We start from the raw sequence: 20707 nt of genomic DNA, 5'->3' as shown, positions 1-20707 counted from the left end.
TTATTTCAAAGTCCGATTCTTCTTGAGCAGCAAAATAACTATGGATATGTATACATATATTGTGTTTAACATATACTTTAACATATTTAACATGTATTGGTCTACCTGCCATCTGAGGGAGGGGGTAGGAGAGGGGAAAAGTTGGAACAGAAGGTTTTACAAGGGTCAATGCTAAAAAATTACCCATGCATATATCTTGTAAATAAAAAGCTATAATAAAAAAAAAGAAAAGAAAAATCTTTTAATAAAAAAAGATAAAGGTGCCTTGGTCTAACCTTAGATCTCAGATAAACTTCATAAAAACCATTCTTCTCCACCCCAATCCCAGTTCAGGATCAAAATTCTCCAACACACATAAATCAATTCAGATTTATCAAGAATCCCTTAAATACATTATTCAAACTGTTCAGGTCTTTTCCTCAAAGAAATCTCTTTAGGAATCCATTTCTCTCCTTTTTCTCCAAACCAAGAATTTAAGGCGAAGTTATTTAATTTCTCAGACCCATAATATGATGGGGTTTTTTCTTTGTAAATCCTGTTACTTTACTAAAACATCATTTGATCTTTTATTTAGCTGTCTGAATTATCCTCTTCATCTTTTTTTTTTAAATCACTTTGCCTTTCTGCTCATAGAAGTACCAGTCTTTGAATTTAATGCCAACTCCTTAATATGTACCACACACTATACTAAACACTGGGAATAAAAGGAAAAGAAAAAAAAAATGTTACAGTCTCTGCCCTCAAAAACTTTATATTCCACTGGAGGAGATAAAACATACAATATCCAAAGTATGAATTCTCTTGCTGAAAATGAAAATTTAACAATGTGCTGACACTAATGTATCTCAGAGTGTGCTGCAGGTGATGATGCAAACCCTGAGACTAAATCTGGCAAATCCAGCTTAATTATTCTGCCCTGTAAGACCTACCTGCACCCAGGCATCCCAGGCCATTACCTACCAATCATCTTGATTTTTTTCTTGCTGCTGGACTTCAATGATTCTGGAGGAGTGAGTGAGTCTGAGGACTTTGTGCAGTTCTGTCTTACTTAAATACAATTCATGCATAAGTCAAGACATCATCTTCATGATGCCATTGGTTCTCTTCAAGAACAAATATGCACATAAACAACCACATAAAAAATAAATATATTTTGGGAAAGAGGCCAACTACCTTCTGAGGGAGGAGCATTCAATAAAGGATCTATGCAGAAGGTACCCCAGAGTTTTAAAGGAAGGAAGGCACCCATGCACCAGTGAAACAGGAGTGTATTCTTAGCATAGGAGACAGTCAGTGTAAGAGCAGAGAAATAAGAGAATGAGTTTTGTATGAAGAATAATAAAAAAGCCAATTTGACCAAAAAATGAAAGGGGCGTAATGTATATAATAAACATTAGTTTAAGTTGGGACTAAGTTGTAAAGGACTTTAAAAGCAAGGTAGTTACAGTTGTTCATAAAAGTGACAAAATAAACTGGGGGGTTTATTTTGGATACAGTAAGGTTCTAAAGCTCTTTTCATTGATCATTTCCTCACTCTTAATTCATTAATTTTGCTTTCTCATTACATCCTTTTTGCTTCTACCAAAAGTCATTTATTCCCTATGCTTCTCATAATGTTTATTCCATTCTCAATGTCTATGCCTGATATCAATAAACCATGAGACAAACATGGCAGCCATGCTCATTTTCAATATCAATATCAGTGTCATAATCACTTTCCCAGAACTAAGACTGGGAATAAATCTGGTAGTCTAGGGGGCTAGTGTGAAGGTTCCAATCCTAGGATTGATTCTGCCCAGCCTCCTTCTCTAATGAGAAGCCTAAACTGTTGCCAAGTGAAAATTATGTATCAGGTTAAGAAGAATTAAAACCTGGAAAATCCCTGGTAAGTATGACCCAGAAAATCAGAGTAAACTTTTGCAGGGAAAAAAAGAAATTCTTCCTGGAGATTAAGCATTCCAACCATTCTGTTCTCTCTCCTCCTTCCTCCCAGAGTGTAACAGTAATGAATCACATAGAAATCAGTAAATCATGTAGCCTTTTAGAACTCCAGGAGACCACATAGTCCTATCCCTACAAAATGATAAAACTATGACCTAGAAAGGGCAAGTGATCACAAGAAAGCAAAGAAAATGACAATGTAAATTAACCAGAGCCAAAATTAATAGAATCACAGAAAGACTACAGAGCTAATAACTTTAAGATATCAACATTTTGCAACTAAGAAATCCAACTCAGAAATTCTTTGCTCAAATCACCCAGCAAGTTAGCTCCAAATTTGGTACAAATGTATTGGGCGGAAGGGAAAAAGTGATCCTAGAATCAGAGCTGGCAGAGTTCTTAAAGGACTTAGAAATTCCCTTTATTTTATAAAAAAGTAAGACCTAAAGTCACATAGCTAGTAAATGTTAGGAGGTGGTCTTCCTGACCTAACATTTTATCCTCTATATAAGTGGTTATTAAACTTTTAGGTCTCAGGACCCAGATGCACTCTTAAATATTACTGAGACCCTACCCCAAGAGCTTTTGTTTATGTGGGTTATTGCTATCAATATTTACCATATTGGAAATTAGTATTAAGAAAAGTTTTGACTTTTCAGGCCCCTTGATTGAGATTCCCAGGGAATCCCAAATTGTACTTTGAGACCCACTGTATTACACCACAGTGCATGTTGTAAAATACAGAACATATTCTAAAGTCCAACTGAAATTACTTTTTCATTACCCAGTTCATTTGACAAATATTTATTCAGTACTAGTAATGCAATATATCTAGCACTGTGGAATATGAGAAACATGGTCCCTCCATAGCTTACAGTCTAGTGGGGGGGGGAGGGGGAGGAATATGAACATATGAAACATGTTAATTAACAATACAAGTTACTATCTGAGAAATGCCACCACATGGTACACACAAGAATACACACATGAGGACAAAAGAAATGACAAATTTACTATGATCAGAAGCAAATGAAAAAGATCTCTTGGGTCTTGGAAGAGTTAGATTTGGGGTGGACTCTCAAAGACTTTGACAGGAAAGGGAAAAAGATATTCCAGGTGGGACTTGCGAATGTATGAGTAAGCAGTGACTCTGGTGTGTAAGGAGGCTGCAGAGACAATGATTAGAGTAATTTGGCAGGGGCAGAGTTTGTTTTGGATTGTTAGGGCATGAGATTGGGTTGAATAAGCATTAGATTGTGGAAGACCATAAATGCTAAGTTAAGGAGCCAGGACTTTATCCCCTAGGAGGTAGGTGGTCATTTTATTCCCTTCTCGTGCTATAGAGAACTGGAGATCTGATTGTGGACCTCTGAGGCACCTTGAATATCTTTCCCCTATCTCTTCTTAGGGAGAAGTTAAGGCCTTTTTGGAGGAGCTCAGTCAGGATTGGAAAAGCACCAGAGACCAGGGGGATTTCTATCTATAGGCATAATAGAGGACCTACTACAATTCACTGGCCTTTGAAGTGAGGAGAGGTGCTACACCCAGTCACAGGAATAAGACACCCTGGGCTCAGTCACATACTCAAAATAACAGATTCATAAAGGTGATTTATTGATCTTGATAATTTTCCCAAAATCAAATGGGTCTATGTACACATCAGGACATCAGGACTTGAGGTTGGTACCTTGATAACCATTGAGAACCTCATCTACAAAGCCCTGGTCCAATACAGACTATGAACTTCAGTCAGGACCTCACTCAAGGGCTTTACATAATCAATAAGTACTAAGAGAAATAGATCCCCACTAGCACCTGGGATCCTTGGAGTCCCTTTCCTTCTTCTGACATCTTAGAGTCTTTCAGCCTAAAAGAAACCCTAGGGGAATTCCATTTTATTCCACAGATATTTTCATTTATGTTTTGAGGAAACTGTCTCTCTACTACATGAAGGAAGGACTGGGAGAGAGGCAGGATTTGGGATGGAGGAATGAGAAGCAGTTAACCAGATAAGAGTAGGTGGTTATTATGGGGAAAGGGGAGAAAGCATGGGACAGGAGACTAGAGAAATAGATTTTGCAATTCTCCTGGATTTTATCATCAAAATTGCCTAGAATTCCAATGGTACTGGGAATGACTTTGAGGGAGAGAACTTGAATAAGTGGAATTCAAGGCTAGAGCCTTAGTGAAGTTTATCACCTCATGGAGAAGGGAGACCATCAGAAATGTCATAATTGGGACATGTCAAGTTGTAGAACTAGCCCTGGTACAAGTCTACATGGGGGCCATGGAAACTAAGGACATAAGAATTGGCAGGAGGCAAGAAAACCCTCCTCTCTCCTGTTCCTGATATCCTGTCCAGGAGAATACTCTCTCCCCTCAATAAAAAGCATGTTCATTCCCAGGCCTATTTGCCTCTGTGAAAGGGAAATCAGAGCACTGAAGAAAGTGAGGGGCCAAAGGGAGGATCTATATGTATGAATGTCTCTGTCTTTCAGGGTTTCAGAATAAGACTTGTTCCTGGCCAATTTAGCCAAAAGAAGGGAACTAAGCGCCTTGTGAAGGATGCTGAGAATGTGTAAATAAGTTCCTGTGATTCTGCATTGGTGAAGGTCACTGTACCCCCATCATAATCCAGAGCAATCCCTACTCTCCTGGGTCGCTGGGCAAGGAATAACTCTGCTTCAGGATTGGTATTAACCCATACACCAGCAGATGATAAACGCAGAGCCCATACCCCATCCTCAGGACTTAAGCGGAGATCCCCCTTCTTCCTCACAGTGTCTCTGGCAATACCCACCAGACAAGACTCCTGAACAATGTCATCCTCTTCCAGATCATCTTCATCTTCATCTCCTCCCGATTCATCATCCTCATCTGTCTCCCAGTCCTCCTCTCCTTCCCCATATCCATTTTCTTCTTCTTCCTCCTCCTCCTCTCCTTCTTCTTCTTCATCCCCTTCTTCTTCCCCCCATCCTTCCCTCTCCACTGCAACTTCCCAATAGACTTTGCCCCAGGTGAAGCCCTTACTACCCAGAACTGCAGGTTCAGGATCAAATTGCTGGGGGTGTTGGTATAGACTCTGATACATGTTGGTAAAGGACACACACTTCCAGTCTTCAGACAATATAAGGTATCCACTGGCTGTCTGAGGATCCAAAGTGACGTTCACTGTGGAGACAAGAAGGAAAGGTGTTAGGAAGAGGGGAAAAATAAAGAAAGGGTCTGGGAATAGAAATCCCACAAGATTCAAGGCCATCATAACAAGAACTCAATAACAGAGTCAGGGATAGAGATGGTATTTGGATCTGATGTTGGGTCAAACTGTCTCCTTTTTCCAGACATAATGATGCCACAAGGATTATATGGAAGTCAGAAATGGAGAAAAGAAATTAGGAAGAAGGAGGAACCGAACACAAAGATCTGTGAGGAAAGGAGACCTGAATAATTAAATATGAATAAAATAATGCTGAGACTGGAAAGAGATCAGGATAAGGGGAGAGCAAATTTTCTTTATTTGAGGACATGCTGGACACTTACCTGTCTTATATTCCAGGACTCTCAGCAGCTTCCCTGGTGGAGAAGAAAAAGACAATGATGAGACTCTGATGACTAGTGATCTTGAGAGCAAAAGAGGAATGAAGGTGGTAGAAGTAGAGGTTCTGCAGCAGAGTAATAGAGCATTTAAAATGGCATAGCCCAAGAACCACCAAAGAAATTCAGAGAAGAACAAGTCATCCTGAGTATAACAATGAGGCCAGAGAAACTATGATAAGAATCAGAAATCAGTTAAATAGGGAAACTATCTGAGTGCTCCTCCATCCCTAACTTTACCTTGAAATTCCCTTAGGCCTTTCCGCAAGGAATGAAGCTTATCAGAGAATTCTCCAGTTCTTTTTCTAATAGCTGGAGCAATAGGTTTCCCACTCCAGAACTTCTTCCGTGGATACCTGAGAATGAACATGAATCAAGTCATTCCCCCCTGCTGGTGGAAACTTTCCTGAGGCTTTGAACATATCCCTGACATCAGGTGCAGTTGGAAAAGGCCTTCTGATGAAACTGTTTCAGAAAGGGCAAGGCCAAATTTCTGCTTTGTGTGGGTCAGGGTCCAAATAGATAGCTGTCAGGGATTCACAATGCTGAAAGATTCTTCTCTCTTCCCACTCCATCAAAAACAAAGCCACAGAGACAAGGGACACAACAGTAATAACCTCCCTTGCATCATCCACACTCTTGTTGTGGCATTTTAAAAGCTTATGGTTAGATGAGTGGCAAGTGAAAATGGTTCTAAGACATAAAAAGGATGTGGACACAGGGGAATGATGTCTATTGTGGGGAAATATGTTCTTTTACCTGGTTAGGAAGTCTCTGGTGTCCTAAAAAGGAAGGAGATACACAATGAGTTTAACCTAATGATAAAGGAAAAGTTACCCAAGGTTAAAGCAGTGGCCATTTAAAAACAGGAAATAGGGACAATTGTCTTGGAGAATGCTCTAATCAGTGGACACTCATTACTGTCACAGTAGGAGAGTCATGAAACTCACTGACGATAGTATTTTATAGTAAGAATTAGAATATTCTTGGCTAGGAACTGCCAAACTGCAAACTTCATGACATTCCCAGTCATTCCCAGGGAATTTTTCAAATGAGTTTGTCATAGTTAAAAAGACATCCTAGAATACCTCCTTCCCTCAGAGCTTCTCAATTCTCATCCATTCAACAGCTTTCTTGTTCCATTCTCTCTGTCATCAGTAAATTTTGTTGTTGCTCAGTCATTTTCAGTTTTGTCTGACTCTTTATGACCCCACTTAGGATTTTCTTGGCAAAGACATTGAATTGTTTGCCATTTCCTTCTCCAGCTCATTTTACAGATAAGGAAACTGAGGCAAATAGGTAAGTGTCTTGCCTACAATCACACAGCTAGCAAATGTCTGAGACCAGATTTGAGTTCGGCATCTAGTTGCCCCATCAGCAAACTAACTCTTACTAAAGTTGTTAGCTAATAATAAGAGTTGATAAGATCCTTTAAATCTCTGAATTAAGTCATGAAGTCATATTTCTAAGGTAAGGATTCATAACATGGGATCCATGAACACTGGTTTATTGTACTAATGAATAAGAACTTTGCTGTAAAATTAAATGTACTGTGCTATCTACATTGGGAAAGAGTGCATTTCCTCATCCAGAGGGTCCCTACACCAATAAAATCAGAAGTCTAATCCCCATCTTTTGACTGCTATTTTAATTTCAGGCATGCTCTTCTATTCTATGATATGGAAACTAGCTGACCCTACCCTGACTGTTCAGAGACAGAAACACAATGAGATTGTTTCTCCTTTTCTTCTTTCATCTAAATTATCCTTGTTTCCTTTCCCCTTTCTGCTTTCATCATACTCCTTGCCCTCTACTTTATTTCTCTCTCTCTCTTCTGACCAGACTTCCTTCTCTTCAGAAATGGGAATAAGAGGTCCCCAAAGCATCCAAACTCCTCTCAGTGCCTACTCCTTCACTGACATGCAAGACCCTCAATAATTGGTGCCACCCTATCTTGCCAGCTTCATATCACAATATCAGCACACTTTAGATTCCAACCAAAATGATCTACGTAGTGTAGATGGCCCATGGCATTCTTCCATTTCCTAAATTTTGCTCAAGTAGTTTCCCATGAATGGAACATCCTGCTTCTCCCTCTCAGCTTCTTGAATTCCTACTTTTTCTTTAAGAGATTATCACCTCCTATTTCATAAAGTCATTCTCTCAGTTCTCTGAAGCCTGTCCTCCCCTAAAAACAATGACCAAAAGATACAGGGGATTCTTCTGCAATGGAATTTTGGAGGGAAGATGATACTGAAATTTCTGAAACTTTTGTTTTTATATTTTGAGATTAATAGTTTATTGGTTTTCTAAATTATGAATTTCAAAGAAACTCACAAACAGATTTTGACAACATTTTGACAAATATTTAACTTGTAGATGAATAATTACGATGGTAAATTTTCATGAGAGACAAGTACATCTACTTCAAACAAATTGTTAAAACCCACGGGAACTGTTCTGTGAATGTACAACCTATGATCCCCTAAAACAATATTTTAGTTATATAAAATAAAAACTTTTCCTCTCTTTACCATAAGGTAACATCAGTGTAGGTTCCTAATATAGGAACATGTCAACTTATCTATAATGACTGAAAAAGGGTCAAAGGTCGACTCCTTGGCTAGGAGTAAGACCTAGTTTTCCACTGATCACAAATGGACAATTTGAACTATGGAAGAACAATGGAAAGTGAATACAGATCAAAACATAGTATTTTCACCATTTGTTTGTTTTTTTCTTTCTCTTGGTTTTTTCACTTTGATCTGATTTTTCTTATACAACATGATATATGGAAATATTGTTTTTTTAAGTGCAATTTCTATGCAAAAACTAAAACAAGGTGGAGTAAGTTTTTATGGTAATAGCTGACTAATACAACTACTACTTCACTGTAGTTCACATTTAACTTGGATGCAGGTAAAGCAGATGTTACCCATTTTAAAAATGGGGAAAACTCAGGTCCAAAAAGCTTAAAGATTTTTCAAAGATTATAATCAAAAGTAGAGGTCAGGCAGATCTTATATTTGTATATAATGATGTTTATATTCCTGATCTTATTTGCTCCTTATTAAAACAACCCTATTAAACTCTTTTTTCACATGAAAAGACTAAAGTCCAGAAAAAGGGAAAAATAAGATTTTGAATCTAAACTTCTTGACTCCTACTCAAGCACTATTTCCATAAGAACAGTCTGGAAGGAATTGGTGGGATTACTTTTCTTTAAGGAATGTCTCACCTGCATGAGCTCTGCTGCTGGCTGCTGGGCCTTTTCCTCCAATTCTGAGATCACAACTCCCAGCCTGGTGAGCTCCCCAGAAGTCCTGACATTGTATTTCTCTCTTCCCTCAATGATCTCTTGCTCTAGTCCCTCAAGTCCTTCCAGCAGGTGCTGTTCTCGTTCTCTCAGAAACTGGTGCCCCTGGGCAAACTCTGAGGCAATGTTCTGCCTCTCCATCTGGAGTTTGGTCTACAGTGGATGAAGGTACATACAAAACCATTGAAATATTTTAAATATGAATGCCTTCCTAGGGAATCATAAATTTAGATCTTTAATGGAAATCAAGTCCAACCCCTTAATTTTTTAGCTGAGGAAACTGAAGCCCAAACAAGTTATATAATTTGCTCTATTGTCACAGATCTTTCTGACTTAAAATCCAGCATTTCAATTACTATACCACCTTGCACCATATTTACTAGGTCCTAGTGAAGAGCTTAGTACATTTTGTGAAACCTCTTGTGTTTAGCTTTGTATTTTGCTTCTTCTGTCCTGACGATGGTTCAAGTCTTATTCACGTCCTTTCTCCTCATCCCAACTTAAAAGAGGCAGTAGTGGAAAAAGGACTAATTCTGGCATAAGATACAGGTTTGAATTCCATTTCTGCCACTTACAATCTATAAGACAGGTTTGAATTCCATCTCTGCCTTACAATCTATATGATCATGAACATTATTCAACTTCTCCACCTCAGTTTCTTATCTATTAAATAAGTGGATTGGAATAGATGATCTTTAAGTCCCTAAATTCTATGAATCAAAAAACATCAGAAATGAAAGATACCTTATGTAATCTTACCTAGTTACTATTATGCCATTAGACAGATGAGAAAACTAAAATCCAGAACCTGCCTAAAGTCAAGTAACACAGAAAGAGCCAAGCCTACAACTTAGGTTGCCTGATTCCTAAGTCCAATGTTCTTTCTTCAAATATAACTTCACTACTGCAGCCAAACTAATATTCTCCTTGACTTGGATAACTGTCTCACAGCCACTGCACACTGGATCCCACTAAGGATGGCATATTAAATCAGACCATGTCAAATTCCTTTCTAAGCAGTCTGTCTTGATTCATTCCACTCAGGTTTGGTCACTCTCTGCTTTTCATTTCTTTCTTCATCATTTATATTCTACTTCACTGAATTCCCAAGCCTGGAATTCTTTTTCTTTCTCTTTTCCATCGCCTAGCTTCAGCTTACTTTCCTTTGGATCTAAAGTCCCACATTTTTCAAAAAAGCCTGCCCCAATTCCCCTTATTATTAGTACCTTCTCTGTGTTGAATTAAGCTCTTAATATCTTATTTGTACATAGTTGTCTTTACATTATCTCCTCCATAACTAACCTGTGAGCTCCCTGACAACAGAGATTCTCTTTTGTCACTCACTGTAGCCCCAGCACTTAGCAGTGTTTTGCACATATTAGGCAGTTAATAAATATAATCTGACTGACTGAACTCATTAGCCAAATTTATCTTTTCCTTCTTTTTTTTTTTTTTGAAATATCAATCATATTATAAATGTTTATTATTATAAGTAGGTTAATCTGACATGCACGAATGTGCCTAAATGTGAGGCCTGAAGACTTCACTTACCAGCAGGTGCTGAATCTCAGTTTCCCCCTTCAATTGAAAACTCTGAACCTTCTCTTTGTCTCTCCTTAGGGTGCCCAGATGACTCAAAATTTTTTCCTGGTGAAAAAAGAAAATAATCAGATATAGGATAGTTGGGATCTAATTTGAGATCTTGGGCAAGGCTACATTCGACAATCATTCTCACTCCAAACTGTCTAGATTATTTATGGCAGGATCCCCCAAGTCTAATTTGCTCAAATTCTCAGGGGGTGTGGGGAAAACATTTCCTAATCGCCCTCCAAGAAGTTTGTGACTCTCCTCCTGGCTAAAAGTTATGTGAGCTAGGGACCACCAAGTCTTACCCTGTGGGGCTGGGCAGCCTTCTCAATGAGGATAGCTGTGTGATACTTGTGCTCCCTGGACTCCCGGCACATTACACAAAGGAATCGTCCATCATCCTCACAGTAATAATGTAGCTTCTCCTTGTGCCGTTCACACTGCATCACTGTCATTGGCTCAGGTCGCTTCTCCTTCGCTTCTCTCCCCTTTTCCACATTGAGTCTCTCAATATTCTGCACAAGGCTGGCTAGCTGCCAAACTGGCCGAATATTATCCTTCTTAAATGTCTTTTTACAGAGTGGACATGCTGGACGGCCCCCTGGGGGTGCTCGGATGTCTATGACACAACCACGGCAGAAGACATGACCACAGTCAATGGTCACTGGGTCCCTCAGATAGTCAAGGCAGATGGAGCATGTCACCTCTTCTTCCAAGGTTCTCAGTGGGGCAGAGGTAGCCATGATGCCTGATCCACAAGAATGACCTCTGCTCAACTGCTGGACTTCTTTTTCCTGTATACCAGAGGATGGAATCAAGAGTATACATGGGAACTTAATACAGTGGCAAAGACCTACAAGGAGAAAAAGTGGGTAAATAGTAAATAGAGAAAAGCTAAACAAATGGTCATAAAGGAATACAATGGAATATTATCTAACATAAAAAATTACAAATTTGAGAAATTCTGAAATGATTAGACTTATATGAAATGATAAAGAATAAAATAAGTAGAACCAAGAAAACAATAAGATAGATGACAACAACAGTATAAATGAAAAGGACAAAACAATACCAAATGTTGTGTAATTATAATGACCAAACTTGACCTAAGAAGAGATGAGGAAATGTACCTTTTACTGGAGAGGTAAGACAATATGGGTATATAATGTTGCATGAGGTGTCAAAAGGTTTTGTTCACCTGTTGTTTTTCTCCTTCATTACATAAGAAGACTCACTGGGATGAGTAAGAAAAAGAGAGATTTGTTTGGAAATGACTGTGATGTAAAAATAAAATTATGATATTTGAAAATTTAGTTTATATATATATATATATATACACACATACGAAAAAAAATTCTCTAAATCACTATTGATCAGAAAAATGTTAATTAAGACAATTCTGAGGTATTATTATACACTCCTCAGATGGGCTAAGAATGACAGGAAAAGAGAATGATAAATGGTAAAGGGAATGTAGAAAAACTGGGACATTAATACATTGTTGGTAGAGTTGTGAACTGATCCAACCATTATGAAGAGCAACTTGGAACTATGCTCAAAGGGCTATAAAACTATGCATGCTCTTTGATCCAGTAATGTCTCTACTTGACCTGTATCCCAAAAAGATCATGAATAAAGGAAAAGGACCCACATGTATATACAAACTGTTTGTAAGCAGCCCTTCTTGTAATGACAAAGGAACTGAAAACTGAATGGGGAATGACTGAATAAGTTAAGGTATATGAATGTTATGGAATATTATTGTTCCATAAAAAACAATGAGCAGGATGATTTCATAAAAACCTGGAGAGACTTACATGAACTGATGCTAAAAGTGAAGTGAACAGAACCAAGAGAATATTCTGCAAAGAAACAGCAAGATTATGTGATGATCTCAGCAAATATCATATGTAATAGGGATAAACTAGAACCATTCCCAATAAGATCAGGGGTGAAACAAGGCTATCCTCTATCACCATTACTACTCTATATTGCATTAGAAATGCTAGCTTTGGCAATAAAAGAAAAAGTGATTAAAGGAATTAGACTAGGTAATGAGGAAACTAAATTATCACTCTCTGCAGATGATATGATGGTATACTTAGAGAACCCTAGATAATCAACTAAAAACTACTGGAAGCAATCTACAACTTTAGCAAAGTTGCAGGATACAAAATAAATCCACATAAATCATTAGCATCAACATCACTAACAATCCAACAGCAAGAGATACAAAGAGAAATTCCATTTAAAATAACTGTCGATAGTATAAAATATTTGGGAATCTATCTGCCAAGGGAAAGTCAAGAACTATATGAACAAAACTACAAAACACCTTCCACACAAATAAAATCAGCCCTAAACAAATGGAAAAATATCAAGTGCTGTTGATATTTTTGGTCAAGCGAATATAATAAAGATGACAATACTACCTAAACTAATCTATTTATTTAGTGCTTTACCAATCAAACTCCCAAGAAACTATTTTACTGACTTAGAAAAAGTAACAAAATTCATCTGGAAGAACAAAAAAGTCAAGAATTTCAAGGGAATTAATGGGAACAAAAGCAAATTAAGGTAGCCTAGCTGTACCAGATCTAAAACTATATTATAAAGCTGCAATCATCAAAACCATTTGGTGTTGGCTGAGAAATAGACTAGTTGATCAGTGGAACAGGTTAAGTTCACAGGACAAAATAATCAATGACTATTGTAATCTAGTGTTTGACAAACTCAAAGATCCTAGTTTTGGATAAGAATTCACTATTTGACAAAACTGCTGGGAAAATTGGAAACTAATATGGCAGAAACTAGGCACTGACCCACACCTAACACTGTATACCAAGAAGAGGTCGAAATGGGTTCATGACCTAGACATAAAGAATAATATTGCAAACAAATTAGCAAAACACTGGATAGTTTACCTCTCAGATCTGTGGAGGAGGAAGGAATCTGTGACCAAAGAACTAGTGATCATTGTTGATCACAAAATAGATAATTTTGATTATATTAAGTTAAAAAGCTTTTGTACAAACAAAACTATGCAGACAAGATTAGAAGGGAAGCAATAAACTGAGAAAACATTTTTATATTCAAATGTTCTGATAAAGGCCTCATTTCTAAAATATATAATTAACTCAAATTTATAAGAATTCAAGCCATTCTCTAATTGATAAATGGTCAAAGGATATGAACAGACAATATTCAGATGAAGAAACTTGAAACTATTTCTAGTCATATGAAAAGATGCATCAATTCACTATTGATCAGAGAAATGCAAATTAAGACAACTCTAGAGATACCACTATACACCTGTCAGATTGGCTAAGATGACAGGACAAGATAATGACAAATGTTGAAGGGAATGTGGGAAAACTGGGACACTGATGCATTGTTGTTGGAACTGTGAAAGGATCCAACCATTCTGGAGAGTAGTTTGGAACTATGCTCAAAAAGTTATCAAACTGTGCATATCCTTTGACTCGGAAGTGTTTCTACTGGGCTTATAGCCCAAAGAGATACTAAAAAAGGGAAAGGGACCTGTATGTGCCAAAATGTTTGTGGCAGCCCTGTTTGTAATGGCTAGAAAGTGGAAAATGAATGGATGTCCATCAATTGGAGAATGGCTGAATAAAGTATGGTATATGAATGTTATGGAATATTATTGTTCTGTAAGAAATGATAAACAGGATGATTTCAAAGAGACCTGGAGAGATCTACATGAAGTGATGCTAAGTGAAATGAGCAGAATCAGGAAATCATTATACATGGCAACAATAAGAGTACATGATGATCAATTCTGATGTATGTGGCTCTCTTCAACAATGAGATGATTCAAACCAGTTTCAACTGTTCAGTGATAAAGAGAGCCATATACACCTAGAGAGAGGACCGTGGGAACTCAGTGTGGCTTAGAACATAGCATTTCACTCTCTTTGTTGACATTTGCTTGCATTTTGTTTCTGTTCTCAGGTTTTGGGGTTTTTTTCCCTTCTTGATCTAATTTTTCTTGTGCAGCAAGACAACTGTATAAATATATATACATATATTGTAATTAACATATTTAACATGTATCAGACTACCTGCCATCTACGGGAGAAGGTGGGGGAAGGAGGGAAAAATTTGGAACAGAAAGTTTTGTAAGGGCCAATGTTTAAAAATTACCCATGCATATGTTTTGTAAATAAAAAGCTTCAATAAAATTTAAAAAAAAAGATTATGTGATTATCAATGATGATCAATTCTGATGGACTTGGCTCTTTTCAACAATGAGGTGATTCAAACCAATTCCAATAGACTTGTGATGAAGAGAACCCTATGCATCCAGAAAGAGGACTGAGGGGACTAATTGTAAATCACAACATAGTATCTCAACTTTTTTTTGTTTTAAGCTTTCTTTTTATTATCATTCTCATTTTTTTCCTTTTTGATCTGATTTTTCTTGTACAGCATGATAAATGTGGACATATGTATAAAAGAACTGCACATATTTAACATATATTGGATTACTTTGCTGTCTAGGAGAGGGGGTGGGGGAAAGGGAGGGAAAAAACTAGAAGACCATGTATTGCAGGGGTGAATGTTGAAAATTATCTTTGCATATATTTTGAAAATAAAAGGCTATAATTTAAAAAAGAAGAAGAAGAAGAAAATTAAGGTAATAGAGAGACAAAGTTCCAAGTATGATCAATTTGTTAATTAGGCTAGCAAACCCAATAAATTTGATCAATGGTCTCTTTCAATGACCAAAGTCAATGAGACAGGGCTTACCTAGTCTTCATATAGTTTGGGGAAGTAAAAGACAAAAAAGAGCAGGGAGTATTATAGATAGAAAACACTATGATTGGTTACAAAGTCCAAAGTGTCATAGTCAACAAAAACACTGATTGAGTGGACACTTGGGGTAAACAATAACTCCTCCTTCCAACCTGCTATCAGGAAAGACTGATTGGTAGAAGTCTATCTGCTCATTAATTGAACAGAGATAAAAGACTTCTTGGCTTCTACCTTAATTCTGTAAGACCTATTAGTAAGATAACAGATCTCCTTTAATTATACATTAGGATGCAAAAGTTTATTAGCTAGATAACAGGTCTCCTGGAAAGGGTACCTGGAGATAATATTATTTCCTGTAATTATATTAATCTAGTTAATGGCATAGAGATGCCCATAAATTTCCTGGGATTCTATTAATACAGTTTAAGGGTCTAGAAGATAATAAGTTTCTTCTAATCAAAGTGAAGGGAAATGAGCTTTTAAATCTTTTTTTCCCCCAGAAGCAATTGGAGTTAAGTGACTTGCCCAGGATCACACAGTTAGGAAGTATTAAGTGTCAGATCACATTTGCACTCGGGTCCTCCTGACTTCAGGGCTGGTGCTTTATTCACCGCTACAAAGCTGCCCCAGAACTTTTAAACCTTAATTCAGAATTAAAGGCTGAATGTTTAAACCTATGAATATCTGAACTTAAGAGAAAAAGAGACTTAGTATATAGATAATTATACAAAATGCAGAAAAGGATTAATTACAGGATGAAATAAAATTTCAATTTCATCAAAGTTATCAGTAATTTATAAAAAGTAATAAAACAGTCACACTCAAAGGCACCTATTTCAAATAATTAAAAAGCAAACAATCAAGTAATCAACAGATATACATTGTGACAATGCCCAAGCATTGGATTCACTTCAGAGTAAATTATGATTAAATGAAGAACAGTGCCTTGTATATGGCAGGTATTTAATAAATGCATATTATATATATATATTAAGCAATTAAGAGAACAACCGAGTGTTAGGTTATATGTATAATCATATACATGTTTCATACAGAGTTTCAGAGATTCAGAAAATAGAATGAGTATTGTGAACTGCTATTAGAAGGGACTCCATAGAAGAAGTGGGACATAAGTAAGGCCTTAAAGGCTAAGGAAGAAAACACAGAGAAGGAAATCCTTGTCCTTATATTTCATTCAAAATGTTTTCATGAAATAAACTTAAGTACTGGGTGTAAAACACTTATTATCTATGTGACTGTCTTTTTTTTTTTGTTGTTTTTTTGTTTTGTTTGTCTTTGTCCAGACCTGTTATTTTATCCATGTAGGAGCTCTAGTTGTTTTCACTCACATCCAACTCTTTGAGATGTCACCTGGGGTTTTCTTCTCAAAGATACTGGAATTGTTTGCCAACTTTTTCTCTAACATATTTTAAAAGTAAAGTGTTATTTGCCCAGGGTCACATAGCTAGGGGGTCTGAGGTCAGATCTGAACTCAGAAATCTTCCTGACTCCAGGCACTCTATCCATTGCATCACTTGGCTACCTCTCCCTCACATTAGCAAAGATAATGTTTTAAAATGACTCATAACAAACATGCATAATCAAATAAAACAAACTCCTTCATTGGTTATGTCCAAAAATATACATCTAATTCTTCATTTTAAGTCCACTCCTTGTTTAGTAGACAGCATACTTCTTCGGTTCCATGAAATTGTGATTTATCATTGAATCGATCAGATTTCTAAAGTCTTTCAAAGTGCTATTGACATTGTACAAATTCTTCTCCAAGTTCCACTCATTTCATTCTACATTATTTCATGGAGGTCTTCTGAAATTATTCATTTCATCATTTCACACTACATAATATTCCATTACATTCATCTATCTTAATTTATTTAGTCATTGCTCATAGGCAAGCACCCCAATAATGTCTAGTATTTTGCTATTCTGAAAGGTGATGCTATAAATATTTTTGTGCAAATAGGTCCTTTTTCTTTTCCTGGTTTCTTTGCTATGCTTGGTACTAGCATATTGCGGGTCAAAGTTTAGTGACAGGGGGCAGCTAGATGGTGCAGCAGTTAGAGCACTGGCCCTGGAGTCAGGAGTCAAGTGTGGCCTCAGAATTCAAGCCATTCTCCAATTGATAAATGGTCAAAGGATAAACAGATAATTTTCAGGTGAAGAAATTAAAACTATTTCTAATCATATGAAAAGATGCTATAAATCACTATTGATCAGAGAAATGCAAATTAAGACAACTATGAGATACCACTACACACCTTTCAGGTTGGCTAAGATGATAGGAAAAGATAATGACAAATGTTGGAGGGGATGTAGGAAAACTGGGACACATCTGATACATTGTTGGTGGAACTGTGAATGGATCCAACCATTCTGGAGAGCAATTTGGAACCATGCTAAAAAAAGTTATCAAATTGTGCATACCCTTTGACCCAGCAGTGTTTCTACTGGGCTTATATCCCAAAGAGATCTTAAAGGAGGGAAAGGGACCCACATGTGCAAAAATGTTTGTGGCAGCCCCTTTTGTAGTGGCAAGAAACTGGAAACTGAATGGATGCCCATCAGTTGGAGAATGGCTGAATAAGTTATGATATATGAATGCTATGGAATATATTATTGTTCTATAAGAAAGATCAGCAAGATGATTTTAGAGAGGCCTGGAGAGACTTTCATGAACTGATGCTGAGGGAAATGAGCAGAACCAGGAGATCATTATAAGATGATCAATTCTGATGAACGTCATTCCAACAATTAGATGATTGAGGCCAGTTCTAATCATCTTGACATAAAAAGCTCTTCGGAGCTCTGGCACAATTCTTTAGGAATTGCTGCAGCTCTATCTCTAAAAAGAGATACGAGGGAGGCTGCAAAGGTTGGGAAAACTAAGTTTTTACTTGTCTGCAATCTAGACACTTGGCCACTTCAAAACTCTTTTCCTGGAGCAGATGCTTTGCTTGAGGAAACTCTTTCTGTCCAACTCTTTTCCAGAGACAAAGGCCCGTCCTTTGCATTTCTAAGAGAGGTCCTCCTACTTCTTCCATCGAGTGGGAAGTATATACATTTGAAAATGGGACTCAGTTTCCCTGTTTGGGTCATCCTGTGTTAGAGTAATGCCGGCCCCTCCCGCTTTTGCATGCTCAGGGGGCTATCTACAAAGACTGGGGGTTTTAAAAATGCCATTTGGTTTGGCTTTAATGTTAGTGTCCTACTGAATGCTGTAATTGTGCAGTCTAAGTGTGACCAGTGTTCTGTATGTCTTGTATGTTATTGGACAGTCTAGTTGTGCTCTGTGTTCTATGTGATTTTTGTGAAATTGTTTGTAATTTGTTTGTCTGTTTTGGTAACTTAAGAGCTCTGTTAAATTTAAGAACAATGATCAAATTTGGGAATTGGTTATTTCAATACTGAACTCCAGCTGGTGAAAACATTTGATTAGGAATTTAAAGATGATTCTAAATTTGGGAAATGAATTGGTTTTCCTTAAGTATAAGATCTTAAAGGAACAATAGCTTGTTAAAGAATGTCTGTTAACTTGCCTAAAAGCGGTCATGTACCTCTAATTTTACCTAAAGTATGTAACAAGGACTTTTCTTAAAGCTTCATCCCTGGCCAGGCTGGGCTTAGGAGAAGTCCATTGGGAATAATGGCCACATGGGGCCAGAAGGGAGAGAAAGAAACTATGTTATTTTATTATTTGAAATGAGATAGAAATGGAGTATATGCTTTAAATCCAGCTCTGCTGGACATTTAGTTTTATGGGATTCCCCCACCCACCCACTGATTTCTGCTACTTTAAATGTTGGGTGGGGTAGGGATCTTTGTAAAGATTTAAACTTCCCCCCTCCCCACTGCTGCTACTTCAGCTATAGGAGCCATTTAGTTAGCCTGGAGTGATTTTGCTCCCCACCCTTGTGGAGAAGGGTAGTCACATGGAATTCTATTCTCCCCCCTTCCTCTAAACTGTTCCAGACATTTTAAAAGCAGCAAACTGATAAGGTTATGGTAAATATCTATTACTAGAGGTAAAATATCTTGGGTTTGTAGTTAATATGCACTGCATTTTTTCCCTCCTGTAACTGATTTCTATAATGGTCAATAAGAAATTGTTAATTCAATTATGTCATACCTTGTTGTTTCCAATCTGGTCACCTGTAATCATTATATCCTAAATACTTGAGCAAATAAGTATTTAGTCTGGTCATCTATTGGTTACCAGATATTGTGTCTGGATATTCAAGTTTTTTTAAGGTTTTTAACTAATGAGAGACCACATCTTGTAGCAGTCCTTGTGGACCTGTCTTTCTATCTCAGACTGTTCTAACTTTTCTTAGATTTGTTTTTATTTCTAGATTTGGTCAAATTGCAGATATATTGACTTGCTTCTGGGACCTAGATCAAACCTTTGTTTGTCAGCTCGCCACACTACAGACCCATCCCCCTTGCGGACTGAACATCATCCCTAGCATCGTCCCTGTCGAGCTTGAAGAAGCAAATGACAGCCATTGCCTGCGTCCACTTTTCCTGATGTAATTTGGACTGATGGGGGGGAGTGGGAAAGTGGTTGACTTGTTAGAATTTTCACTGTATTACTGTGCTGTGTTTAAGACTTGGAATGGAAATTGTTAAACGTGTGTAACTATTGCTGTTATGTTTGAGGGACTTTTAGTCTGTTATGTATATGCATACGTGTATGATTTATATGTGGGATGGTCATTTGATAATTCCTTTCCAAAAGAAAAAAAAAAGGGAGGAGAAGAAATAGGAAATTGGGAAAACTGGTACCTTGCTAGTTCGGATTTAATTGGAAGTTGGGAAAACTGGTATCTTGCTAGTTCAGATTTAATTGGAAGTCCTTTACTCCTTGCTTAAATTTACTAGACTACGATTTGCTGATTGTGCTTTAACTTGGGAAATCCCTTATTCTGTTGGAATTGCCCTGGCAGACTCAGTTTTTGGGATTATTTCTTAGAAACAACCAGAAATTGGATACCTGTCTTGGAACTGGCAGTCTCTCTGAGCTATTTCTCCACTCCTGTTACCCCAGGTCCTTAATTAGTATTTCAACGTACTTAAAAGTACCTTGTTGATATCAAGGCCTCTAAAAAGTTTGGGGTTTGCCTGCCTTGGTCTAACTGTGCATAACCTGCTCAGACATCTGCATTCTAGTAGCAGCCCTGTTTGTTCCTATGGGCGGGACAGGTGGAGCCGCTCCAAGCCTCACCCTTCTCTCCTGGAGCAGGCTGCCCCTCTGAATGGGCAACACAACTGCCTTGAGCCTGCTGCTCTCCATAAGCAGAGGCCGAGTCATGCACAAATGATCACAGCTGTCCATATGCTCCCCAACTGCAGAGGATCTGACAATTGATTGTCAGAAATAATTGAAATAAGGAACTTTGTGTATAGCTGATTAATTCTGGGGTTATCAGGGAGAGACTTGTCCTTGCATTGGTCTAGTTTCATTTTGATTTTTAT

The 20707-nt window shown here is 37.5% G+C and overlaps 1 protein-coding gene across 3 annotated transcripts in view; it reads right to left on the bottom strand.

Annotated features, from left to right (window-relative positions):
• Positions 1-549: 549 nt before the first annotated feature.
• TRIM26 (tripartite motif containing 26) overlaps positions 550-20707 on the bottom strand; it is an 80621-nt gene continuing 60463 nt past the window's right edge. For 2 of the 3 annotated variants that reach the window (XM_031965238.1, XM_003768881.4), the window contains exons 2-8: positions 10744-11232; positions 10403-10498; positions 8774-9004; positions 6295-6317; positions 5776-5891; positions 5482-5514; positions 550-5112 (exon numbers count right to left, since the gene is read on the bottom strand). In XM_031965238.1, the coding sequence (XP_031821098.1) occupies positions 4436-5112; positions 5482-5514; positions 5776-5891; positions 6295-6317; positions 8774-9004; positions 10403-10498; positions 10744-11181 (1614 nt within the window). In that variant the 5' untranslated portion in view covers positions 11182-11232 and the 3' untranslated portion in view covers positions 550-4435. Of the gene's footprint in view, positions 5113-5481; positions 5515-5775; positions 5892-6294; positions 6318-8773; positions 9005-10402; positions 10499-10743; positions 11292-20707 lie in introns of all 3 variants that reach the window. The other variant, XM_012548897.3, reaches the window with a different exon arrangement.

Source organism: Sarcophilus harrisii, chromosome 4 (assembly GCF_902635505.1).
Source record: "Sarcophilus harrisii chromosome 4, mSarHar1.11, whole genome shotgun sequence".
NCBI classification, from domain to species: Eukaryota; Metazoa; Chordata; class Mammalia; order Dasyuromorphia; family Dasyuridae; genus Sarcophilus; species Sarcophilus harrisii.
The sequence above is the reverse complement of the archived record's forward strand: the minus strand, read 5'-3'. Positions and strand labels throughout refer to the sequence as shown.